Source organism: Pieris napi, chromosome 1 (genome assembly GCF_905475465.1).
Source record: "Pieris napi chromosome 1, ilPieNapi1.2, whole genome shotgun sequence".
NCBI classification, from domain to species: Eukaryota; Metazoa; Arthropoda; class Insecta; order Lepidoptera; family Pieridae; genus Pieris; species Pieris napi.
In genome coordinates, this window is record NC_062234.1 from 1,402,800 (window position 1) to 1,429,113 (window position 26,314).

The window sequence follows — 26,314 nt, forward strand, 5'->3', positions numbered from 1 at the left end:
AGCCACAGCCCTAAGAAATTAACATTGATAATATTAGTGACAAATGCAAAATAAGATTGATTCACAGATTAAGTAGAGGTAAAGTTTCATCAAAATAATTAGCGAAATCAAAACAATGGACATTTTTGATTTTACTAATTTTAAAATTTTGGTGTAATGAAGTTGCTATAAAATAAAATAGGATATTAAGAAGTTTCTAAAAGGTGTTTCTGTATGATTTTAATTTTAATTAAAATTTGTGGACAATGCAGGTCTAATATTGTTAGTAAATTGACATTCAAGTGAACCATAATTTGTATAAAACAGTTACTTTTTGATTATTATTTAATTTTCCACTGTGACAAAACAAGTATTATTTATGTTTCAGATAAATAAAGTCGATAGGCATGATACAATTGATTGACGTATGAGCTTGTATTGATATAAGGGAGGCAGAAGGTCTTCTACCATTAGAAAATTAATTAAAAATGACTAACCTTCCACCAAGAAAATTTTCCACATCTAGCAAGACATCTAAACAAGATTCCACACCGTTACAAATACTTTTACAAATGGGATTTCCGAAGAATAGAGTGTAAGAACAATTAAGTGTCTATAATACTGATTTGCTGAACAACAACTCACACAATCAATATTCTGTGTATTCATTCATATTTAACTATTAAATATTAATTGTTTCTTGCAGATTGAAAGCATTAGCTGCTACAGGGAATCGCAGTGTGCAACTAGCATCAGATTGGCTTCTCACTCATGTTAATGATACATTTATAGATGTTGAACAACCAAGGGAATATATATTTTATGCCAGCCCTACTGGACCATTGCTTACCCAGTTAAGAGAATTTTGGGAAAAATCTAAAGCTGTTTCTAGTTGGAATAGAGCCCACAACTTTCCTCCACACATAACGCTTGTCTCATTTTTTAAGGTAGTAAATTAATTGAATATATATAAATATATTGTTCCTGAGTCACATAAACTTCTAAAAAATATTATATATTTTAAAAATGTAGGCTGCAGATGAAGCATCTCTCCAATTGGCAAAAGCAGTTAAGGAAGTGGTTGAAATGGTTGGTGATCCTCCAATGAGCCAGCTCAAACTGGAACCATATGTATCTCAAAACTTCATGGGTCTGTTTTTATCTGATGAACATGCAGAGTTTTTAAAAAAAATTGCTGTACAGTTTGTGAAGGAAGTTTCTTCTATATGTGAGTTCTAATTGGAATCAACTAAGATTCTTTTACAAATAGATTTTTCATTATTTTAATATAAATGAGACATAAATTTTAATTTATTAACATATCACAATTTCATATTATATCACTAGAACTAATGTTAAGGTCATTAAACTAAAATATATTTAAACAAAAAAGATAAAATAATATGCGTACAAAAATGCACCTGTATTAACATTTGTGGTTACATTGTTATCTGTTATTAATAAGATACATTAAATTATGCAAATTTTTTGAAGAATACTTTTTGTACCTTACTATTTAACAATACTTTAATTAATGATTTATATATAATTATTGATTTTTAACAATTCTTTTTCATTTTAAAAAGCAGCTAATTCCTAACACAGTATATATTTATACAGTGGGTGTTAAAGTGGATACATATGAACATTTGGATGCGCTGGGTGCTTGTTTTCCATGGTGTACTATGGCTCAAGAGAAAGACATATGTAAGAACTATGTGCATAGTAAGGTTGCATGTATAGTAGTTTAGTGTGCTTTTTATGAGTAATCAAAAAGTAGTTTTATTCATGCTATTTGGATCATATTTTCAGGTAAATAATGCTTTAGAATTTTTAAACCAATTTTTCTTGCTTTATAAACATTTTTAAGATAATTGGCATTTTGCTATGCTTTAGTAGACCTTGCTCGATGTAATGATATTATTTCAGCTTATGTACAAAGAACCTAATAAATTAACCAATAGTTGTATATTATTGAAAATTCAATGAATTTTAAATTTAATAGATTTAGGTGGATGGTGATTTGTCATTTAGCATATAAATAGATGTGGAATAAGTTTTAAAATGTGTGTTTTAGCTACAAATCTTGAGGCCCATGTAAAATCCTTACACATAACACTAGCATACCACTTTGAGGCCTCAGCGTATGATGCATTGAAAAAACTTGTTGAGGAATTAAGACCTGAGGCACTTAGCAGTTGGGAACTAAGATTGTACTCCCGGGACCCTCGTTTTGCTAATCACCTGGTAAGTCATGCCATTTAAGGAAAAGTCTAGTTTTAAAGTTGATGTTAGGATTCCAACTGTTGATTGAAACACCATTGTAAACATTTGCGGTGCCTTATAACGTATCTGATTACTGCCTAGACTTTGACGTAGTCTTTTCAAGTGATTATAATTATTAAGGCTGAATAAATGAAATACAATATTCGTCTAATAGTGTGAGCCTGTTACTGACGCACATATACTTAATTATATTTTGTTACAAAATTGACTCATTACTTCTTTGGTTGACCATCTGTTGTTATAAATATAAAACACACAACATCCTAAGAATATTTTGTTAGCAACTTTATTTCAGTTTCTCAAATTCTGGATTATTGTCACATAATCGCTATCGAATATCGCTGACTAGTGAAAACTGAACCGCGTCTATTTGTTGTACACGACGCGTAGGACACTTTTATTCCTCAATGGCCTGCTCACAAGCTTGTGAGTTTTCAATGATCTAATTTTTATTTTAATGTCAAAGAAGCAGTGGCCTGCGGCTTGACCTGGCTTAATTCTGTGATGTTATATAGTGCTTCCCTAATAAATGGACTGTATACAGTATAACACTACCTATTATATTTTTTCTATTCAGCTAAACAAAAATTCTTTAGATTGTGTACAGTTTGGAATGATTCAGTGTTAAACTGAAAGAAAAAATCCTTTCTTCAGTGTTAAACTGAAAGAAAAAATCCTTTCTTCAGTATTGAAGAAGAAAGAATAATAAGAGAACCCCATCCTCCATGTTCTCTTATTTCATCCTTTTTCTTAGTCATTATTGAAGAAAGGATTTTTTTAAATAGGTATGAAACAAGATAAAATACTAATGTTTTCATGTTTCATGTTGAAGTATGTACTTGCTAATGCAATTAAATAGGATTTGGTTTCCACTAACTAAAAGGCCGGCAACGCATTTGCGAGACCTCAGCAGTATCACTTAACATCAAATCAGCTAAAAAGGTATTAACGGTTTGTAATGTTAGGACATTCACAAAGGCGAGTTGGCCACATGACACAATGCACGGCGAAGCGTAAAATGATATCGGATTACGAGAGCAATATTATTTACTATTTTCTTGTTTAGTACATAATATTGCTCTCGCAGAAAAACAAAAATAATTTCTGCTGAGCACCTACAACTTAAATGGAGATGAGCAGGGCACGTTATACAGATGACAAATGGTTTAAACAGTTTCTGAATGTACTGGTCCAAAAGGAAAAGGAATAAGTGCAGACGTATTGAGCGATGGGCCGACGAGATCGAAAGGGTAGCTGAAAAAAATTGGATGACGATGGCACAAAATAAAATAGGGTGGAAAATGTTGCAGGCCTTCTCCCGGACAGGGGCCGCATCTTAAAGTAGTAAAATTTTTATTTAAATAAATTTTTGTTAAATGTTTGTCAAAGATTAGGATGTATAAAGCCTTATTATTATTCTTTACTAGGTCCATAAAGTGACGCAAAGTTACATTCCAGTAGCAAATGATGAATTGGAACTAGTAATTGGAGATTATATTTATATTGAGGAAAAACAATTTGACAGCAGTCCGGACGGCTGGGTTCATGGCACGTCTTGGCTCACAGGTAATATTTTTTATCTATGCCGTATTTATATCGCTTCAACTTACGCCTATCGGTAATCGGACAGATATGTTTTTTGCGCGAAGTCGGCTACTTGGTTAGTTTTTTTTGTAATAATTACGCAGAAACCATTAAAACCTTTTTCACTTTTAGAATAGAATTCATGTGAGTAATTTAAAAAGTGTTTTGTACTGATGAGTGATCATATGATTGTTGAAAATTATTCTTAATATTGTTCAAAAATTTTGTATGTAAACACGTATGTAGGGTATTTATTTTTAAATGCGAAAACTATGCTAAGTTATGTACTAAATACATGCATAGACAAAAAAATTAAAAAATCTTATAAAATACAAATTAATTTTGGCGTAGATAGGTACTTTAAATGTTTAAAATTATAATCATAATCACTGGCTGAATTCAAAAGGATGTCACTATTCATAATTTGTTATAAAAAGGTTTAGGTATAATGTTTTCGTGTTTTGTTTATACATATAGTATTATGTTCTTAGTTTAATTTTTATAATAATAAGTTTTCTATCGCATTAGTAATACGTTCTGTAAGAATATAAAATAAGGAAATAAATAAATGTTTGTATAGTTTAAATTTTAACTAAAACTAACGACAATTTTTATCATTAAACTATCTCGGCAATACGTACATTGTTATAATGATAAAATATATCTTATCTTCGAAATGATTTCACGGTCGACCTTGAACTGTTGATTCAGACTCACTGTTATGAATGCCCAAAATCTTATACAAGTTGAACCTAATAAAAATTCATCGAAATTTCAACGAAATTTCATATTGTATTATTGATCTTATGTAATTATTTAGATGCTATTTGTATTAATAAGTAAACAACCAAAAACCATATGATTCAGGCGTAAGCGGCTACTTACCGGCTGTATATACGCAACGCACGGCCGAGTCGGACGCGTGGACGCTGCACCGCGCGATCACATTGGGGAATAATTTAGGTAAGTAAACACGCATCATTGTGAATACATAAAATAATCACTAAGAAAATATTGAAACTGTCAATCAAATTTCCGGCGTAGATTTAAAGTTTATTAATTAGTTATTAACCGTTCGTTAACGAATTCAGATTTGTTATTCAATGTGTGACGTAGTGCAGTGATTTGGTGCTTATATAATTAATATTCTTTCATAGAATCAATAGAAATTTAAGTAGAAAACATCGTTTTAACAAAACGATTACTTGCGTAGAGTGATAATCGTGTCGATCTAAGTTTTTGTGGTAGTAAATTCAAGCCCATGAGCACAAAGATGTCGGCGGTGTCTTTATATTCGAAAATAGTTGTCTTAATTATTGTAAATCTAGTGAGCGTAACTGTAACTTTAGATAAAGATTGCTGTCTACAAAGGTGCGGTTATTCTCGTGAGTATTTTTTTCAAATTTTATTATGAAAATGACGCTAGAACTTTTTCTATTCTCTATGTAATTACTAGCTATAAATTAATGGGAGTAAAAGAGACGGATGTGAGAGAGTGACGCGACACGAGTCGTTTGTTTATTATACCTGCGGTGCCCGCGTGGGAGGGTCGCATAGGCTGCCATAATAAAAACTAGTTTACAGGTGCAGAATCGAAGTCGGAGTCTGAAACTGATGCAGATATGGCCAGCTATCCTCACGAAGATGCCTCCAATCTCGCCCAGGAAAAGTCTGAAGATACCTACAAAGATTGGGAGAAATACTGGAAAGCTGTAACCTTCGACAAGGCTGAGCCAGGAATTTTGAATGTTATAGGTATGTTTATCGCATCGGATTGGCTATGAGTAGGAATTGACCAATCAAATACATTCAAATGGTCAAACATGTGTTTGAAATAACTCCTTAAGTTAATGTTTTGTATTTGAAGGGATGGTTCCGCCATTGCTTTGTTCAGTGACGCACCCTATTGCTATTGAATGCTTTTGTGTATTTTTAGGAGATAGGGGACTCGATTTAAAATCGGAAAAGGCATGTGGTAACGGCGACACTGCGTCAATGGGGGACTGTAAGGTAAGGAAATATTTCACGTAATTTAACATCTTTTATCTTCGATTATAGACTTATTTGTTTAGACTTTAACACATCAACTCCACTTGATAGTTAAAACATGTCTATTTGTAGTATATTTATAAAAATATGTAAATTAAATTACACATTCGGAATCTAAATACAAAACTAGTTTAAGGCGTTAAAAGCTTTCTCAGGAATCGTGACAAACAGTTCGTGATTCAATAAAAACTATGAAACTTTGCGTGTTCACATGCCCTAGTCTCTGAACAGTCAAAGACTTTAACTTTTCTTATTTAATATAACATTTCATCTCACTTAGAGTAATTTACAACATATTTTGAATATTCTGTAACTTGTCGTTATATTTTATAGATATATTATAATGTATTTTAAATGATAGCGTGATGATAAAGTTCCTCCTAAGTAAGTGGACTATAAAAAAAAGAATATTTCGATTCGAATAAGTATTAGCTGAGATTACCGCGTTCGATTAAACAAAGAAAGCTAGCTGTATTAGTGAGTCAAGATGAGAAATAACTTGTCCCAAAATGTCGGTCTAATTTTGCTCAAAGTTGCAAACAATTAATAGAAAATTTAACAAGCCTATATCTATATGAATTCAAAATAGTATCGTCCCTATAAAACCGATAAAACTTAGGGGCCTTTAAGAAAAGAGCGTACAATTGCCTAAAAGGTCGGCAACACACCCGTTCACTTTATGCATAGTGGGCCCGCCTGCTCCTTTGCTTCATGCGTCGGGTTGTCTCTCTCTCTAAAATATGGCGAGCCCCCGATGGCTGGCCATGCGTCATGATCGTGAACGGGTGCTGCTTGTGGTAACTGGTCGTACTTGAATTCGTGTATGCGGTGATGTTGGTTATTTCGACTATGTGTTTGGGTGTTGTTCCCACGAGAATGTAAGTGCGTGCTCCTATTTCACCATGCCGCCTGCTGATAGAGGACAAATCTTTGTTTTTAATTTATGTTATTATTATTAATTACTTAAAATGTCACATGGGACATGGTGTAATGGTTGCAGCTCTTTACAAACATTTTGTAAAACAAAAAAAATGGCGATTAAAAAGAGTGGCGCAGAGTTTATTGCCAGTTCTTCTCTCCCGTTCTACGCCCTTGATTTGAGAACTGGCAGTAAATGTAAAATTAGAAGCATTAATATGTATTTCTTTACTGACGAGTCATAAGTGTACATTATGTTACCTATATGATTAAATGATTTTTTACTTAACTTTCTCATAAAAAAAACGTTGCACATATTTCTCAAAACATTGTGGAATTTTAATCAATGACTATTTTTAAGGAGGCAAAAGCGAAAGATGGAAAGGAACGTCGGTGGATGTTAGGGATGCGTCACGGCGAAAGGGTCGACTTGACTTACGGCGCTTGGGTGCCTTACTGCTTCGATGATAATGGGACTTACGTCAGAAAAGACCTTAACATGCCGATAAAGTTGGGCGAAAGGTATGTTATCAGTAATTTGCTGGAAGTTTTTAACAATTAGCAGTTAGTGACTAACTTCAAAATGACTAAGAACTCACTTTAAATTGTTTTTTGTGTTTTCATTGCAACAGGTGTTTTCATAACTTTAAAAGGTTGAATTTAACAATAAGTACATATTCATAATAACATTTGTCATGTATATTTAATGAAAGACGTAATAGTTTTACATTTAATTAAGTCTATTTCGTAAAATGGAAAATTCTGTAACTATAGCAAAGAATTAACAATAAAGTATCTGATATGTATGTTGTGTATCGATATACACTCGTGACTAAACAAACTTGAAATTGTTAAAATAATATAATATGTTGTTAAGAAACTGGTTCAGAAGCTCGTAAGACATGTCTTTATAGATAATACAAATTTAACAAAAAAAATCAGTTGCGCTACAACTAGCTAAGTCTTGGCCTCAGATTTCTGAATCTGTTTCATGATCATTTTTAATTCTAATAGGCAAGTAGTGATCAGCCTCCAGTGTCACACGCCGTCGACTTTTTGGGTCTAAGACATGTCGGTTTCCTCGCGAAGTTTTCCTTCACCGTTCGAGCAAATTTTAAATGCGCACATAGAAAGAAAGTCCATTGGTGCTCAGCCGGGGATCGAACCTACGACCTCAGGTATGAGAGTCGCACGCTGAAGCCACTAGGCCAACACTAGACAATACAAATTACTAACTACAAAACTGTGATGAGTATGAGTAATGAGTCTTACTTTAAGATAACGTCTAAATAATAAGACATCGCGGACATCTATAAGTATCCGAAATATGGATATTATTAAATTTATTTTATTATAATAGGAAAGGGGGGAAAGACTCGTATGCGCTGGACACTCCGTTGACTCGGGTTGGACACCTGCAAGCTCAGCTGGTGGGTGAAGGCATGCGTCTGAATGGCGTCACAGTCAAACACGTGTACGCATCCGCTGCGCTACGTTCCATTGAATCAGCCCATAGCTTCCTGCTGGGTCAGTGCAATGTTCTATTATAATCTTATTTATTTATTTAATTATAAGTAATCTTACAGCTAACATACATAATATTACAAAACAAACACTAAGACAGTACAGAAAGCCAAAACAGATTACATAGATAAACAATATTATATACGAAAAATAAAACAAATAAGCGCACCAATAGACTGAAAAAACTATATAAAAACCATATACAGAAAACTGAAATTTAATATTTAAAACAATAAATAATACTAAATATAACCTATACAAAATTAGACTCTTCCCGCCTCTTCAAATATTTTCTCATATGTTCTTTGGTGAGGTGGATCTGGATCGTTACTTATCTTATTTATTTCTTAATACAGCTATCCTATATATATCTTCTTCTAATATTATATAAAATTCTCGTGTCACAATGTTCGTTTCCATACTTCTCCGAAACGGCTCGACCGATTCTTACGAAATTTTTTATGCATATTCAGTGAGTCTGAGAATCGGCTTCTATCTTTCAAATCCCTAAGTGATAAGGGATGTCCACCGCAAAAAAAATTTTTTTATATTTTTTTATGATACAGCATACAAATATACATACAACCCCTAATTTTCACCCCTCTACGATCAACCCATATTTTTTTATTATAGGTGATAGTTATTTTTATTGAACTAAAGAAATGATTCCTAGAAATAATATACATGCCAAAATAACGTTTGCTGGGTCAGCTAGGTATATATACCAAAAAAATATATAAAATATTATATAGAAAAAGATTCAAACAATTATTACAAAAGGAAAAAATCAATAAACATTCTTTAATACATTAACTAAGTACGTAATTCGGATATGTTGTGTGATGATGTGAAAGTAAGGGTGTATGTACGAGATATGGATATGTTATTCTCAGGAAGTATTTTTGTTTTGTTCTATTACTTGTTCGATTGTATTAAAGCGGATGCCACTTTGAACGGAGACCGTTGCATAAGCCTTTTGCCCATTTTTGACTTATAAAATATGGCAAAGACTCATGTCAGACACAGTTGGGTGTGTAGTCCTAAACCCATTATGTTCTTATTAGGATTAGGATTTCATAGAAAGTAATAAGCTATTTATTTTAAATTGATAAGCCAAGGTGACTTTTAATGTTTTACCGATAAAATTTTACGAAGCCGTTAATTATACTGGTTTTTGTTTCCGGTAAAAACTAATTACACGATGCATATATGTATCTAACTTTTCGTTTGTAAAGTATTTAAAATTCGGCCGAATCAAATATATTAGTGGAGAGTGTTTAATTTGAAAATCTTGCACAATTCTTTTGGTATGAATGAAACAATAAATTGAATCAGAATACACATTCTTATAAAGTTTTTTTTTTTTTTAAAGACAATTCACACGAATTGACCTAGTCCCATGCTAAGCTGGTGAAGCTTGTGTTATGGGTACTAGGCAACGGATATACATACATATTATAGATAGATATACATATAAATACATATTTAAACACCCAAGACCTAAGAACAACACCAAATGCTCATCACATCGATGTTCGCCTCAGCCGGGGATCGAACCCGGGACCCATGGATTCGCAGTCAGGGGTACTAACCACTAGACCAATGAGTCGTCAAATTAATCAATCAATGAGTATTATTTGTACTATTTTTTTTGTTTGAAACATGTTAAAAAATTACTAGAAATATGTGGTTTTCCGAAGGTAAAATTTTGTTTTAAATCAATTTATTTACTAATTTCCAGGTCTACAGGCAGATCCATCTGTAAAGATTCGTGTTGAACCAGGATTATTTGAATATAAGATGTGGTATCTGACTAAAGGAATGCCAACCTTCATGACGCCTCAGGAACTTCACGATGCCGGAATTAATGTTGACGTCAAGTATGATTCTTTTTCAACTTCCCTTCATATAAGTCTGATTGAAGATTGATGAAAATTATAACTATTCATTTGTAGTTCCAGTATTTTTATAGTTCAAAAATTTTTACTTATGGATTACTTTTAATTTAATATTATTTACTATACACCTTTACTCAAGACTTCATTACACTGTTAACTTTTACTAATATTTTTTTTTTCTTCTACTATTACATTCCTATTAATTCTGTAAATATTACATTTCTTTTATTTCTTTTTTTGCGACTGAGGCGCAAACTAGCTGCTGTGGTCCCTGGCAGAATGACCAGCGCTGTGGAACATTCTGCTCCTCAGCATAATGTTGAGCCAGGGCCAATTACAGCCACAGCACACACACATTACACACTTAAAACGAACCGAATGGGAAAAGGGAAAAACAATATATTTTTTATTTAATTTTTTTCTTTGATTATTGTTATTTTGTGTGTTTATGTGTGTGTGTTTTTGTTAGTAATAAATGTTATGTCTATGCCTATATTTACGATTAATGAAGAGGTACCCTGGAACCAACAGTACATTATTGTATTGTATAGTTCCTGAGTCAGTTTTAAATAATGTAGGTACCTACACTATTTGTTAACAACCCGCTTAAAACAAAGAATATAAAATAAGTTATGCTAAATGAATGTTATGCTATGCTTATAATGCTGAAAAGAGTTCCTGCTTCTGGCTATAATATCGGGGCGTAATTACGATGGTAATCGCCACGCTTAAACTACGAAAGCCTTTACAATGTGTACAGCCTTGGCTCGGAAATGTATTTTTATTTGTTTTCTTTTTCAGTTACAAACCCTATATTGACTTAGACCCTAAAACCCCAGAGACCTTGGATGATTTCTTTAAACGAAATGAATTGGTTATGCAATCGGCTTGGAAAGAATCTCAGGCTGAAGGTAGGTTGATTACATGATTACTAGATTGCCATCACATCAATACCATTCAGTAACTTCATGGAAATAAATATATCTAAATTTTCAGGTGGCAACATTATGTTCGTCGGACACGCGGCAACACTAGACATGATGGTGTTGGCATTTAAAAGATTGGCGGAAGGCAAAACTGACGAACCCAACTACCAGATCAGTCAGAATCTATTAAGAGTACCATACTGTGCGGTTGGGGCCGTACGAGACAACCCTTGGGAGGTAGTTTCTCCTCCCTGCCCTCCGTCCATCAACTCCAGCTCAGCCAGATTTAATTGGAAAATGCATCTTGATGTATAAATTCCAGACCAGAGCCAGAACTCCCAGAAAAATTGTGATTGTATGCTTGATTTGGATTAGTTAGGTAATTGCTACAACTTACATTTTTTAGTTGGTTTTTTGTTAGAAATAGTTAATCTTTTACAAGGGGAAGTTTTAGCAAACTGCTTTTTGCAGGAAAAATTGCGCAAATTTCTTTGAACCAGGAACTGAGACATAGTTAACTGCTGACTTAAAATAAATATTGGTAGTCAGATTGTCTTAGGGGCCGTTCAAGTATTACGTAAGCACTATAGGGTATTCCTTTGATTTTCTTATTTGGTGATTACTTCAACAGTAATTATTTACTTTTTTACACACATTACCCACACATTGTCTTCGAAATGCATTTTAGAGGATTCCTACAAAAAAATAATACGTAATTGAGAGCTTTGCTTACTTTTTCTGACAAGAGGAGGGGGAAATAGATTGCAGTAAATCTGCTTACGTAATATTTGAACGGCCCCTTATTCAACAATAGTTATTATTACCTTATTTAACATATGTTAAATTTTATGTTATTACATCCACATAATTTGTGGCATTTTTATATTCTTAGGGACATGGAGTTTTCTTATGTCCCGGTTTATGTTTTAGTACAAATAGTATTTTCTGAGTGTAAATACTTAAATATAAAAATAGAAGGTTGAAGAAATTCACATCTCCCTGATTCCTTGTTAAGTATTATAAGCCAGGATTTGTGTATGGCTGATGAGGCTATAAAATTAGTTAAAATCGTATGTCAATTTGAATCATTTACTATTATAGTATTAAATTATATGGACTTTCAAACAGATAAGTATAGATTTTACGAGGTCAACTGAAAATAGAAATGACCATAGTTTTATTGTTGTATGAAGTTTGAAAATAGTCCCTGAATATAGAAATTCTTTAGTCACTTTTCAGCATTTGTGATAAAGTTTTGTGAGATCATAGTAACCTCTTGATATAGATGGTTCAGGACTTGGGTTTTGACATACATACAACTATATGGTCCGGGATTCAATATTGTCAGCATAACATGGAACTTTTGAGTAGGAAGCTACGGATGGATCTCTTAGTGAATTTAAAAAAAATTGTGCTTGAAACACTAAAAATGTGTCCTTTCCCTCATGGGGGACTTATTCCTTTCTTGATGAAAGCTATTTTTTATGTTAATTAAGTTATATTTTTAACCATTATTTTATGTTCAACTATGTATTGCATTGTGGACGCCCTCTGCCCCATCTAGGGGTTATGGGACATTAAGTATATATTGTATCAATGTACTGAAAAGATCTTAATTATAAGTGTAAGGTTTATAGCAAGAAGATTTATTCTTTGTGTAATAAAATATATTTTTAATTCGTTTTTTATTTCTTGGATATTTAACAAATTTACAAAAATTAAAACGATAGGACTAGAATAACAATTAAGAATTAAATTTAAAAACCTTTCAACGCTTAATAGACACAAAAACATACATTTAAAATTTATATTATATTAATTGAAGACAATAATAGTTCCAGAGCCATAATAAGATTTATTGGGTATTATCAGAATTGAAATTCGTTCTTTCAGATAAAATTTCTTCAACAATCTTCTGTATCACTTTTCTATCCTCAATCTTAATGTCCTCTGGCTTAGTTTTGTCGTCATAAATTTTTCTATCAATAAGACGTGCTATTACTTCTTCCACTATAGAGTCTATATTTTCGTCTGCTATACTGTTATCATTTAACTCATTTAACTTTGCAGCATCATCGTTTGCGGCATTTGCAATACTATCCTCATTTGTGCTCATGATAGGTTCATCTGTTGAAGTGGAAACAGCGTCATTATCGGTAATAGAATCATCCATACCTTCCACAATTGTCTGTATTCCACTTTCTTCAGCCGTCTGCTCTGGGATGTCCCCTCGGCCATCCATTTCTTTATCCTCTTTGTTAGTTATATCATTTTCGGCTATTTCTTTAGCAACATGTTTATGCCGCTTCATTAATTCTTTTAATTTTTCTTTCGCTGAAGCTACAACCTCCTTTCTCGTTTCTGACTTTATTTTCTCAATCGCTTTCTTTTTTCGGTCCGATCGGTTAAGTACCTTCGCCTTGGGTATTTCCCTTTCAGCATTTGCGTCTGTTGTTTGCTGTTTTAAAATAGACTCCTCGATTTCTCTACGAAATCTTTCAGTTTCTTCGTCGTCAACATAAGTTACTGTACTTTCTTGTGATATATTTTCAGTATAAAATGAATTATTATTATCACTTATATGCTCCAAAACGTCACCATTGTTCTCTTGTTCTTCTGAGACGTTATCACTTATATTATCATACTGCACTACATTTATTTGTATTTCTTCGGACCCTGTATCACTTTGTATTAAGTCATCATAGGCACTTTTACTTATCTCAATATATGGCTGAGGGTCATCTCTAAAGTTTTTTCTTTCTAATATAAAGAGTGCTGCCTTTGTTTTGATTTTTATTGGCGGTATAATTTTATAATTCATCGCAATGTGCGAAAATGACTCCACACTGTCCAAGACTGTATGTGTTTGAGTAAATGCTTTTATGCTAGGAGAATATTTGCTCTTGGCTTCTACAATAAGGTGTGTATAATATTGCAATTGTTCTGTACTCAATGATTCATTTTTACTATAATACCAGTGGTCATGGATTTGTGTGAATTTCGTAACACCAGTTTGAGCAGCCAAATTACTGATATGAACATGTACATATGGCTCATTTTTGAGTAATTTATGGAATCTGCAACAAAAATTTTATGAATAAAAGTTAATTTTTTTAATTATAAAAATCACATTTACACAAAAGAACCACAAACCTTGTCATTGCTACTCCACCAGGATAATTTGTCATAGCTACAAGAACCAATGTAGAGGTAAATATTACATTGCAAACTATTATGACCATTAATATCCAAAATAATATTTCATATACTGGTGCTTTACTTCGTCGAATATATCTGAAAATAAATAAATTGTATATGTTATAGTACCTTTAAGGAAAGGAACACTCTAATTACTCATCATTACAAAATATATACTTTAAGACCTTGTCTCATTACTAGCAAGTATTTATAGAAAATGATGAAATTGTTCCTTGTTTTAGAAGAGTAAATAATCACAAAGTGCCACAAGTAATTTACAAAAATAGACCTTAAAAGCTTTAAACTAATTTTCTCTTTTAATTTTTTACAGAAGTAGTTGCTTCATTGTATTGCAATTATTTTTCTATTTACAGAATTTTATTTTTAATTTACAATAATCAACTTAAGCAATTCACTGTTTAGGCAGAGCTTAAATTTAAAATAAAAGAAATATCTTACATATATGAGCATGTTATAGCTGAAGATACATTGAGCAATGGGAAGACGTAAATTATGAATCTCAATTCCTTGTGTGGAAGTAGTGATAATAATAATATATAAACAAATGATGTAACTATAATTGGTACTACTCTTCTGTCCAGATAAGCTCCAATTGGTAGCAACACAATGCTAGGACCTAGACCACGGGGAAGTGCTGAATAAAAGTACCAAAGAAATGGTGATGTCTGGTGACATATTAAGGTTGCCAAATGCAAAAAATGTTAGAGGCAAATAAATACATGAGAAACTTTAGCAAAATAATTAACATATTATTTTTTTTGAACACTAAAGTACTAGAAAATGTATTTAATAAATTCATTAAAATGTCTTGTTCAAATTTTAATGTAAATAGTAAGTTAGGTTTTTAAAAGGATACTCCCCAGTCTGAACTCTTGTTCAAAATGGTATTAAACCAGAACACTTCTGCCTCGGGCCATACAAATCGACCCCAGAATACTGAATCTATACATATAGTAAGAAGTACTAAGGAAATTCCCGCAGGCACTGCCACTTTTAGAAGGCTGAAAAAATATAAATAAAGTAATTTAAACTTTTAAATAAAATTAAAAAATAATACATATTATTAATATTATGTAGTATTGATTAAATTATCATTCATAAAATAACTCCATATGTAAAAAATTGAGTATAATCTTTAATAGTTCAACTGATACTTACTCTACTACATTCAGTTTTTTAAAATATAGATCTAGAATGAGAAGCAAGCCAAATAACATGGCGAGCTCTGATCTAAAAATAATTATGGCTGCACCCGCTGATATAATAAACTGTTTATGTCTTCCCGACAGCCAGCCATCATATGCTAAGAGAACTATAATAAAAAAAAATTATACCTTATTTGAAATGTTGTGTGAACGTAACTCAGTAGACTAATAAGTAAAATAAGATATACATATTATTTTGGAATTCTAAAACAATTAAGTTTGAATTTATTATACTAACCTAGAGGTAGGGCCATTATATTAGGTAATGGACGGCTCATATAAAACATAAAGTGGTACTGTGACACTGTGATAATAGTGAACCACCAGGCAAATGTAGTTCCAAAAAGTTTTTGAAGAGTATTCCTGAGACGACTCCATGCTGCTATCACCGCTAGCGCTAAAGTTAAGCGCACTACAATAAAAACAAAAAACTATTTTTACACTGCTATTTATTATTACTGTTTCAAACCGCATTGACGTAAATAGTTCAACATGTACCTACCCACATACTGTGTCCAAAATTTATTTATACCAGACAGATGCAACAATCCTACAACAGGTGAAGACAGTGCCGAAATGAAGAGAGGGCCCAAAAAAGTACGTGGTACCACTCCCGGGAACTCATTGTGATCATACTGGAAGAAATCTACGTTTTATTACCATTTATTAAAACTATGTACGAGTCCAAAATTAGATAATCTAGTAATACCTCTGATAGGTTAAAACGATTATATAGAATATCATGAAAAGATTGAATATTAAAGCTTTCTTCAACTTTAGTGAATGGACATAACAAAACGTGTAAGCTAGACACGATACACAGTAGCTGCACCATTTCACTTATTTAAAATAACATCAAAATACAGAGTACTTTTTTTAAAATAAAATCATTTTATGTGCGAAAACACATTCTTTCAGTTTCTATTTTTCACATTTCTAGGACTTGATTTTTACTGTCAAAACATAAATCAGCTGTCTAACAGTTGTCTAAGATTTATTGATAGTGACATTTCAGATATCATTATGTAGATGTCTTCGAAGAATCTATCTTATAAATGTAATTTGGCCTTAAAACAAAATTATGCTCACTTTTACGGTTTACTATCTTGAATTTATTACGACTTCGATCCCGTTGCAACTCTCCCTCTCTCTTGTTGTATCGTTGCCCTAGACATCTTCTTTCTTTTTGAGTAGGCGTGGGCGGTTTTTTCTCAGTTAAGGGATATCAATCGAGACCCACATAGAATTATATGAAAATAATTATAAAATAAATATTTTAATGCTTTTTTGTACTAAATAATAATTCATAACATATTCTAAATAGAAACGCTCATTCAAGTTTTTCTCAACCTTGACAATTGACAGCAGATGGTCAACAATGGTGGATTTATTGTGAATGAATTCTTTGACATTTTAGAAGTAGAGTTCGTTTTCTGATACGAAAATATCAATAATGATCAATATCTCAAACAAAACAAAATTTGCGATAATATTTTAACAATATTTCGCTTCTTTTTCTTAAAAATCTTTGAGAATGTGTGATGTTTGCTCGGAGTTTTCTCAGCTTTTAGTAAATTGTAAGTTACTTTGTTTCGAAATTTGATTGTTCATTTTCTTAAGAGTAAAAGTCTTTTATTTGTGTGAATAAATGCTCTTGCTTATTAACAATAACACCGGTAAGAACCGTCCTTCCTATTTGTCTTAAACACTTATCGTATTTTCAGGTGAAACACGGTTAACCGATGATGTGTCCCAATATCCATCAATAAGCCAAACGGAGCTAGATATAGTATTAAATTACATACTATCCTGGCCTCAAAGGTATTTTTTTATATATTGTTTAAAAGTAAAACTTGATGTATTAGAACGCAAAGTTTCTTGATTATTTTTTGATGACCAGTGTTAAGTCTTCTTAAAATGCGAGGGTATTTTAATTGAGACAATTTCATAAAATAATTTTCTTTTTCAGGCAATGTATGTGTTGTTATCGTGATGTAAAAAACTTTGAGAGGTTTTACTTAGTAGTTCAAAGTATTATTTGCCTCTCTGTATATCAATTAAAAGTACTTAAAGATGAATTGGTTGTTGCTGCCAACACCCCACCAACCACCGATAGTAAAGAAAAACCAAATGATGAAGAAAACAACAAGGCAGATGGTGATGATAAAGAGGAGGCTGAAGAAAATTGTTTAAAAGAAGAAAGTGCAACACCTGAATGCACTGACCAAAACAAAGGAGAATCATCAAACCCTGAAAACTCTTCATCTAGTATAGAGACTGAAACATGGTCATTACAACAAAGAGAAAAGCTTCTTCATATCATATCAAAAGTGTTCTTACACAACTTTCCATTGTACTTAGCTTGCAAACACTCTGCATTAAGTCGACTGGATGATCTCTCAGCCCAAGAAATAACAAATCTTAGCTCTTATTGTGATCTTCATGATACAGAAATACCACCATATCTCTTAAGAAATGTAAATCTCTTCTGTAAACTGGGTGGAGTTTTTGCAATGACTGCAGTTTTTGAAAATGCCACACCAAAAACTTTACCACTGTCTATGGCTCATGCAATTGTGGCAGCAGTTGGGAATTTGAAGCTATGGTTAAACTTTAGAGCTGTCGGACAACAATTTATGCCATTAAGAAATAGAATAATGAAATATATGTGTAATTTAGAAGACAAGGACCTGCGATTGCCAGCTGTCAAGTCTATGGCAGGCGAGTAGACAAATTTTAGTGTTTTCTTTATGTTGTATTGCAGTACAGCCTGATTGATTTTTACTTTTCTTTAATATTATAAAAGATATTGTGGGCCTAACTATAATGACTATAATAATAATATTTTACAGATTTCATGTGGGGTGCAGCAAAAGAGCCATTAGACTCACCATCACTAATCGATATGGATGGATTGGCTCTAGCTTTCAAGTACTTTAACAGTAGTACATTGACTATGAGGCTGGCTGGTATTGCTCAGATTAATGCACACATTGCAGCTCATAATGAACTATGCGCTGGAGACTCTGCTGCTGACGCTGAGACTTCTGGACAGCAGCTTGCTTGTTGGTTATCCTTCCATGACATAATTGAACATCTATTTGGCCCTAATTTACATGTTGAGGTAAAAGGACTGTACATTTATTATTTCCTTAGAAATAATTATATAATATTTTTTATGCTTTTTGATTATGCCTTAAAACTTTTTGATCTATTCTGTTTATTATTAATAAAAATAGATATTAATTATTTATAACAGCTGCTAGAATGGGACTTATTTGCGTCTTCTTATGGAAAAATATTTCTCAAATAAAACTTAAGTTTGTTGGTACTAGGACACTACAAGTTAGAATTATATACCTTCACTGCTGTGTCTTCTAAGTGCTGATAAGTATACTTTCAGATTAAATTTTTCCTACTCTTTGTCTTAACAAACGTTGTTTTCAGGTAATAAAACAGTCTCACATGATCCTAAAGTTCTTAGCCGTGGAAGGCCGGATCACCTCCGAGCATGTTGAGCTTGTATGGGCGGCGACTCAACTCAAACATTGTGGACGTCAAGTCTATGATCTTTTACCTGGATTTATAAGAGCATTATCTCCAAAACCTTGCGCCCATCTATACAGCTTACTATGTGCATTGCCTCCAAAAGAGCACACAGAACAGGTGACTATTGCTTTCTATTTGTCTGTTTCATATATAATGTTTGCTTGTATCTTGATAGTATTATAAATCTTACATTCTTAGGTTTGTACTTTTGTTTAAATTAGATACTGGATTAGTAAATATATTTTTGTATGTGTAAAATTTCCCTTGCTACACATTTATTTCGGTTTAAACTAAAAAGGATATTTGTCCATAAGGATAATTTATTATTGTTAGATACATGTCTGCCCTACAATGATTCCTTTTTTTTTCAATGATTCCTTAATTTCGATATCGTTTATGTACATTTCCTGGATGAACTGGGGTGCTTTAGACGATAATATTTTACTCGATAATAACCAATCACGTATAACAAAAGAATAATGTATGTTAAGTTAGTTAAGTTGTATTATTTGTAAGTGCCTATAGTAGTTAGTAAATTTCTTGTATTTTTTATTATGTAATTTCATATGTTTGTTTTTATTGTGTTTCGTCTGTAAAGTATATTACTTATTGTTCGCTCGTGTAAATTTAGGGTCATCTGTTGTTTTTATAAATAAATAAAATAAAATTAATACAATAAAGAAATAAATATCATTCGTGTTGCAGAGTCTCTACTTAGCGTCAGCATTGATGCGAGCTATGTGGTCACGAGGACGTGCCGGTGTGTCTGTGAACAGTCCTGTGGGTGAACCGGCTCGTCTTCCTCCACCTGCTTGTAAGCCACATCGCTCTTCGTCTGAAGCCAGCGTCAGCATGGATCAAACTAATTCTGATGATGACCCGGTGAGTATATTTCCTATTAGAGCCTATTTCTGATGAGGAGAATTAAATATATTGTCTTATTATTTTTTTCTTAAAGCTTGTGCAAGACATATTATATTATATAAATACATATAGTACTAGCCACCAATTTTACATACAAAAAAATATGTTATAATGTGAATCATTCTCGACTCTCGAAAAAAACAAAAATTTCATCAAAATCGTTTAGGAGTTTAATTACGAACATATACACAGAATATTTATATATTTACCATCGCACCATTAGCTGTGTATTTCATTATTTTATGAAGGTTTATGAGTGAATATGGAAAATAGGTATAAATTTTATTTTGATTTTTTAGTGTGAAGAATTGAGCACTTCAGGTGAAGAAGCAGGTCCCACTCCGAGAAAACAAAGCAAACACCAACGGGAGTTAACAGGTAATAATTTTTAAAAATACGGAAACTCTATTTAAATCAGATATAATATAAAATAATTTTATACTTAGTGAAACTTATTATTCTACGGTTCTGAATTAATTTCTTGGTCAAAAGTTTTTTACTTTATTTAGCAGAATTATTTGAATTTAAAGAACTGGCGGACAATTATTATATCGAGTCACTGGTTGAGTGTATATGTTATTTCTCTTTTTGTTAGCTGAACAAGAATGGCTTAGGGAAGGCGAAGAGCTTGCCAAGAAAGAATGTACAGCGCTGAAATCATGTCAAAAGTGAGTGATATAATATTTATTTATTAGTAATCTTACAGCTAACATACATATTATAAATAAATACACTTAGACAATATACAGAGCCAAAACAGATTACATAGATAAACAATACATGAAACAGAATTAATAGACAAATAATTAACATTAAACAAATGACAATTAATACATTAAAAATAAATAAAAAAACTAAATTGCTACTGTTAAACAAAGTCAGTCTTCCCGCCTCTTCAAATATTTCCTCACATCCTCTTTGGTGAGGTGAAATATATTAATATCCTCATAATTAGTGTCATAGATAATATGTTATAGATATTGAACTTTTGCAAATCATTTACCAATTCTTAAAAGGCGGGTAACGTTTTTGCAATCCTTCACCATTGGCAGTGTGAGTATCCGCGAGCGGCGCCCATTTGCAACCTAACAAATATAAACATTATTTTATTTTATCTGTCTACCATTTAAAAATAGAAATATATGTTTATATTTCAACATATATATATATAACATATATATTATAACAATAGTTTGTTTCTAAATGAAATTTGGTAATTATTGAACTATACTGACCAACTCCTTACTAAATCAATATGTTTCTACAAAATTTTTTAATATAGTTTGTTACGAGTTAGACAAACAGTCTTCTAATAATTAATGGAGTTTTTTAATCGTCAGTGTCTAGACACAAAAATATAGAAAACATTATGTGTACATACAAATGAGACGCTTTTGCTAATCCAGAAGAAAACTTTTGTTGTTGCACTAATAATATTCCAAATTTGGTTCGGGTTATTTTGACTCGTCATAAGGAGATTATGAGTTTTTTTTTATAACAGACGCAATAAGCGCGCAGGCAGTAGTGGTAGCGCGAGCAGCGGCGCTGAAGAGCTGCTGCGCCCGCGCAAAAAGAAACTCTACAAGAAACGACACAAGCCCGGAAAGACCCGGCATTTCCGTGAGTGCATGGTCCATCCTCATTTATAATGCTAATAATTAAATATTTATTAAACATAAAAATTTAGTTTATACATTTCGTAATTTAAACCAAACTACATTATAGATAAAATGTTCCATTATTGCATTAATTTCGATTAAAACTAATATTCATTCATTCATGAATTTAATTATTTATCTAAATATGTAAACGATTTTGTTTATATCTTCAAATATTTTATAGCTGCGCAGATAAAAGGTGCGGAACTGGCGGAGTCTGTATCGGACGTAGAAGAAGAGTCGAGTGGAAGCGACACTGCGCATTGTCAGCTCATCTGTGACACTGTGGATGCCAGGTGAATTACATAAATTTAACTTTTATAAATCATATTTATTTATAACTAGATGGCCGGGAAACTTCGTATCACCTACATATATTTTTGTCAAAACTTTTTTCTTTATATAAGTTGCATTCATTCTTTATCTTGCAATCAGTCAGCTAGACTATGAGCAGATAGGTTGAGAGCTGTTAGGCGTTCAGACAAAATCTCCATCGAGACACGGTTGAAAGAGAGGAGCACCTCTCTTTCAACCGTGTCTATCAAGACTTAGGATTTGTCGCCTTTTAAGCCTATTTATTAGGTCCGGTATGGTTAGTTGCCTGGCAAGCTTATTAGGATGCATTTCTAGCTTTTTTCTGTATTTCATACTCCAGGTCTTGATCTCCTCTTTGACAGTCCTCATTTTGAGGTGCTCATACTTAATACACAATTTTGAAAACAGTCCAAAAATATCGGATCTCATACTACAGCTATGAAACACAAATTTGAAGGCATCTATAAATATATAACAACCAAGTTACAATTTTTTATTCCTAAAAAGACATCAAATATTTCTCAGCTAGGAAAAGTTTTTATTGGAAAGTTCAATTATAATTTTTAGTTTTTTTCTTTATTTATTATTTATGTTTCACGTATTTCCACAAATATTTCAAGATCCTAATTAGCCAAATCGGTCCAGCCATTCTCGAGTTTTAGCGAGACAAACAAACATTCATTTTTCTTTATAGATTTTCTTGTAGAACTTGACTAATTTTAATATATCTAAACTCTGACTAAACCTAAGTGTGTAAACGAAATGTGTAAATAAAACGGTTGTTCCAAGGAGACTGATGGAGCTTCGTCTGATGGAGAGCTACAAACGCTCTGAGGAGGAAGGTAGTGCCTCTTCTGCCGTGTCTCCGCATTCCCATCGCTTGCCCGACCTCGACGAAGACGATTCTGCTTGTGAGGAGGAATTGGCGAGACTCGCCGCGCAGGTAATTAAATTATTGTTGGATTGCATACAATAAATATTAACATACATACAGTTATATTTATATGTGTGTAAGGGATGAGTAATACTGCTAACAACAGCAAAACAGGAATTGTTATGACAAATCCTATCGTGGGACACAAGTAAGTCCAACTCAAACGCGATACTTCTAAAATAATTCGTCTTATACTCTGATTTTTATTCCGTACAATTTTGACAGCTGTCATTTTTTGACATGTCAGAGATTACAAACCTTTTCGGCCGAGCAAATTTTTCAATTTCAATACCAGTCTGAACATCTGAGTCTTTACATACATTTTATTCGTCTGTGAATGTATATATTTTACTAAGTGCGGTGCTCACATTAATAATTGCGTCCCTTTTCATCACAAACAGTAAAAAACGCACAAGTAAAGATAACATTTTATTTTTGTAAAAAGGTTTACTAAACCTGTAATTAGTGATGCTAGCTAAAGTTAATTCGATATATATTGTTCGTAATATTAAAATATTTGTTAATTTTGTATTAGATCACTTAAGTAAATAAATATTTAGATTTACCTTTTTGTAGGTAATATAATGAATACGAAACATTTTTTGACTCATTTGAGGGCAAATTGGTCAAATTTGTCCCTTTTTCGGTGGAGAACTTTGTTAGTAGCATGACACAATGACAGCAAACTCAAAGCCTAATTTAGTCTATTCATATTTTCGGATAAACGTTTCTCAAATCACCGAATTAAACGTTTAATTGGCTTTATCGATTTAGTTAGGTGTTCAAAAGTCAGCTTTTTTATATCTATAAAATGATATCATGAATATCCTAAATTACAGGCTCAGTGTATGCCAGAGTATCAAGTGAGTGGTCTGGTAGCGGGTGCTCTGGGAATGGGGGGCGTAGTCTCCGGTGGGGCGCTGCCCTTCAGCGTGGATGACGTGTGTCGTCCGGGGAATACGCTTCTATGGGACTTACTTCAAGACGGCGCTATCGTAAGTTAATTTAAATGTCTAAATTCTGAACATGAACGATTCACTTTGAAGAATTTATCGATGAGGTTGAGAGTCGTCCCGACAAGGACAGCAATAGAACTGAAAAAAAAGGCATGTGAAGAAATATGCAATATTTAATGAGGATTTCACAAACAAATCCGCAAGTGAAAAAAATAAGTATATTTTTCACTTTTTTTTAAATATTGTAACATATAATAATATGTAATAAAAATATACTTACCATGACAATTCTCCTTCTGGGCTAACAAAATGAATCCTTTTTCGTTTTAATAGTAACACTAAGAAAAGTGTTTCTTCGTCATCTGAAAAATGTACTGAAAATATGTACTACACTACGATTCTCAAACCTACCGACAGCAGTGTTTTTAAGTTTTTGTTCCTGTTTAGTTTCTTTTTCTTAACAACTATATGTAATACATGTATGCACTTCTTGCCTACCTTAATACATTTTTTTTCTTTTCTCACAGTGGTTGCCTGGAAGAGATCGCTCGAAAGCGATAAGGCCGCCAGTTGCATTTCCTTTACGTGTAATTATGTTAAATTATGTTATAAATCAACAAAGTGTGAATAAATAAATAAATCTAAAGGATGAATGCAAATCGCGTTATAGCTTTTCTTCATTCTACTCCCCTGCCCCTCCTCTTTTTCCATCTCTTATATTTTTTTACCAAAAAGATACATAACATATAATCATACTTATTCGTGTTGCGCGTCTCGCGAGATATGCCTCGGCTGCATCGGTAATATTATTATTATTGCGAGACCCGTTATTTTATTTCTGTTTGCCTCCATTAAAAAAAATTTTTTTTGTCTCTGCTTTGTTAACATGACAGTCTGTCATGTCGCCTTATGTCTTAGAAGCGATCTCATCCAGCGAATAATAACGATGCACAAAAAACTTGTATTTGAAAATTGCTTCGCATGCCCTTCATCAAATATATTAAATTTGAAGGCGCCCTTACTCTATACAATATTACTTTCATTCGTGAACCATTTAACGTAGATTGATATAATTTGATCGTAAACGTTACACTTGTTCCAGGAACAACTTGGCGAAGGGCTCGCTTTGGAGGCTGAGAAGGCCCTTTGTGCCCTGTTGTGCTTCAGCACTGATAAGTTTATTAGGATCAAGTTTATAGAAGGCTGCCTCGACAATCTAGCAAATCATAGGTGAGCAATTCTTATTACCGTAGCACATCGTAGTCTGTTTTATTCATATTTAGCCATCACCTTTCTAGAACGTTTTTGTTTCCTTAGAAAGTACACAGGTTTAGTATACGCTATAAAATAATATGCAGAAACGAGCTATGATTTGATGCTTACGATGACACATCGACGCCAAGTGCGCAGGTAGCTAAGTATCGATAACGTGCACGTTCCTACTGTCAGTGAAATTTATTGCCCGACAACTCACATATATTTATTGTATGTAGATTATAGAAGTTTTGTCCGTATTTAAAGAAGGCCTTGGATTTTCCAATTTGGTTGAAGTATATTTTTTGTGTTTTTTCAGATCCGTTGCTGTCTCTCTACGTTTACTACCAAAATTGTTTTCGTCATTTCAACAACTACGCGGCCTGGATATGCATCAGGTATGGCATTATTAAGTAGCAGTTCAAACGAACGGTAACTCAATGTCTACTAAAATTCGTAATATAAGTTTAACCAATTCAAAAGGGCATTAAAGATACATATCAGAAGAGCTAAAGATACACTAAAGTTGGGAACGGCTGATCGAGTTTCTCATGTATATAAAAATATTTTTTTTGTAATGAGAAATAAAGTTCTTTAAACATTAAACATTATTAATCTCAGCTAGTTCTTAATGTCTGTCGTTAAAACAAATTTGCTTACTTTGAGCTTTCATCTTTTTAAAGTTATCTCTCTATATCCATGAGCCTGATTCATATTGCGATCGTTGTGACCCACCAAAGCCACCGTCACGTGACCAATGTTGTTAGTGGGTCACGCCTGTCGAGAAGTGACTTTGTCTCAGGCCCCAATACTGTTAACGTTAGGTGGTAATGTGGGCGGAACGCGAGCGTGGTATGATGCGCCTATTCCTTGAGGACCTCCGTCACTACGTCAAGCAAAGAGCGAATGCGTCCCAACCGACGTCCGAAGCGCAACATTACGCGCACATCACTGAGCTAACAGTGCGTTTGCACTTTTTGACTGCAATATTCTCACCCGTTGGATCGCCTCACAACTTCCAGTAAGTTTAATTATAATAGATTATGTTTAAATTAGCTTTTTAACCCAATTTCAGGAACTACGTCGAATTGATTTTTTTATGTATAGTCCGTGCTGTTGATAATTACAATCTATTT

General features: G+C 32.8%; 4 protein-coding genes across 6 annotated transcripts in view; 3 read left to right on the forward strand and 1 right to left on the reverse strand.

The window, feature by feature from the left end:
* Window positions 1–84: 84 nt before the first annotated feature.
* On the forward strand, window positions 85–1,675 carry LOC125056410 (protein UBASH3A homolog). Its single transcript, XM_047659514.1, has 5 exons — window positions 85–203; window positions 368–574; window positions 686–926; window positions 1,012–1,207; window positions 1,569–1,675. The coding sequence occupies exons 2-5, from the start codon at window positions 468–470 to the stop codon at window positions 1,577–1,579; spliced, it is 555 nt and encodes a 184-aa protein (XP_047515470.1). The 5' UTR covers window positions 85–203; window positions 368–467; the 3' UTR covers window positions 1,580–1,675.
* LOC125056160 (ecdysteroid-phosphate phosphatase-like) lies at window positions 1,606–12,841 on the forward strand. Its single transcript, XM_047659174.1, has 11 exons — window positions 1,606–1,686; window positions 2,057–2,226; window positions 3,693–3,831; window positions 4,717–4,812; window positions 5,434–5,604; window positions 5,786–5,859; window positions 7,178–7,338; window positions 8,177–8,343; window positions 10,082–10,220; window positions 11,040–11,149; window positions 11,235–12,841. The coding sequence occupies exons 1-11, from the start codon at window positions 1,665–1,667 to the stop codon at window positions 11,477–11,479; spliced, it is 1,494 nt and encodes a 497-aa protein (XP_047515130.1). The 5' UTR covers window positions 1,606–1,664; the 3' UTR covers window positions 11,480–12,841.
* A 93-nt stretch (window positions 12,842–12,934) lies between these two features.
* Window positions 12,935–16,545, reverse strand: LOC125056080 (dol-P-Man:Man(7)GlcNAc(2)-PP-Dol alpha-1,6-mannosyltransferase). The gene is made up of 8 exons (XM_047659050.1): window positions 16,298–16,545; window positions 16,091–16,223; window positions 15,827–16,000; window positions 15,542–15,695; window positions 15,240–15,384; window positions 14,822–15,048; window positions 14,318–14,458; window positions 12,935–14,241 (listed from the first exon to the last, which is right to left on the reverse strand). The coding sequence occupies exons 1-8, from the start codon at window positions 16,421–16,423 to the stop codon at window positions 13,020–13,022; spliced, it is 2,322 nt and encodes a 773-aa protein (XP_047515006.1). The 5' UTR covers window positions 16,424–16,545; the 3' UTR covers window positions 12,935–13,019.
* Window positions 16,546–16,949: 404 nt separating this feature from the next.
* Window positions 16,950–26,314, forward strand: part of LOC125055775 (ubiquitin carboxyl-terminal hydrolase puf) — a 48,635-nt gene continuing 39,270 nt past the window's right edge. For 2 of the 3 annotated variants that reach the window (XM_047658404.1, XM_047658577.1), the window contains exons 1-15: window positions 16,950–17,165; window positions 17,313–17,409; window positions 17,558–18,309; window positions 18,441–18,712; window positions 19,036–19,254; window positions 19,843–20,019; window positions 20,361–20,439; window positions 20,657–20,729; window positions 21,563–21,681; window positions 21,904–22,015; window positions 22,824–22,977; window positions 23,808–23,963; window positions 25,027–25,154; window positions 25,498–25,576; window positions 26,003–26,199. In XM_047658404.1, coding sequence (XP_047514360.1) covers window positions 17,123–17,165; window positions 17,313–17,409; window positions 17,558–18,309; window positions 18,441–18,712; window positions 19,036–19,254; window positions 19,843–20,019; window positions 20,361–20,439; window positions 20,657–20,729; window positions 21,563–21,681; window positions 21,904–22,015; window positions 22,824–22,977; window positions 23,808–23,963; window positions 25,027–25,154; window positions 25,498–25,576; window positions 26,003–26,199 — 2,657 coding nt within the window. In that variant the 5' untranslated portion in view covers window positions 16,950–17,122. The remainder of the gene's footprint in view (window positions 17,166–17,312; window positions 17,410–17,557; window positions 18,310–18,440; window positions 18,713–19,035; window positions 19,255–19,842; window positions 20,020–20,360; window positions 20,440–20,656; window positions 20,730–21,562; window positions 21,682–21,903; window positions 22,016–22,823; window positions 22,978–23,807; window positions 23,964–25,026; window positions 25,155–25,497; window positions 25,577–26,002; window positions 26,200–26,314) is intronic. The other variant, XM_047658488.1, reaches the window with a different exon arrangement.

What these genes read in the sequence shown, in the direction of transcription:
- LOC125056080 (XM_047659050.1), bottom strand. Translation starts at nt 16,423, where the DNA reads ATGGTGCAGCTACTGTGTATCGTGTCTAGCTTACACGTTTTGTTATGT. An exon ending in ATTTTGGACACAGTATGTGG is followed by an intron (nt 16,001 to 16,090) that starts GTAGGTACATGT and finishes TTTTTATTGTAG; the next exon opens with TGCGCTTAACTTTAGCGCTA. An exon ending in GGTGGAGTAGCAATGACAAG is followed by an intron (nt 14,242 to 14,317) that starts GTTTGTGGTTCT and finishes TTTTTGTTGCAG; the next exon opens with ATTCCATAAATTACTCAAAA.
- LOC125056160 (XM_047659174.1), top strand. Translation starts at nt 1,665, where the DNA reads ATGGCTCAAGAGAAAGACATAT. An exon ending in GGCTCAAGAGAAAGACATAT is followed by an intron (nt 1,687 to 2,056) that starts GTAAGAACTATG and finishes TGTGTGTTTTAG; the next exon opens with CTACAAATCTTGAGGCCCAT. An exon ending in GAAAGAATCTCAGGCTGAAG is followed by an intron (nt 11,150 to 11,234) that starts GTAGGTTGATTA and finishes CTAAATTTTCAG; the next exon opens with GTGGCAACATTATGTTCGTC.
- LOC125056410 (XM_047659514.1), top strand. Translation starts at nt 468, where the DNA reads ATGACTAACCTTCCACCAAGAAAATTTTCCACATCTAGCAAGACATCT. An exon ending in GGATTTCCGAAGAATAGAGT is followed by an intron (nt 575 to 685) that starts GTAAGAACAATT and finishes TGTTTCTTGCAG; the next exon opens with ATTGAAAGCATTAGCTGCTA. An exon ending in CGCTTGTCTCATTTTTTAAG is followed by an intron (nt 927 to 1,011) that starts GTAGTAAATTAA and finishes TTAAAAATGTAG; the next exon opens with GCTGCAGATGAAGCATCTCT.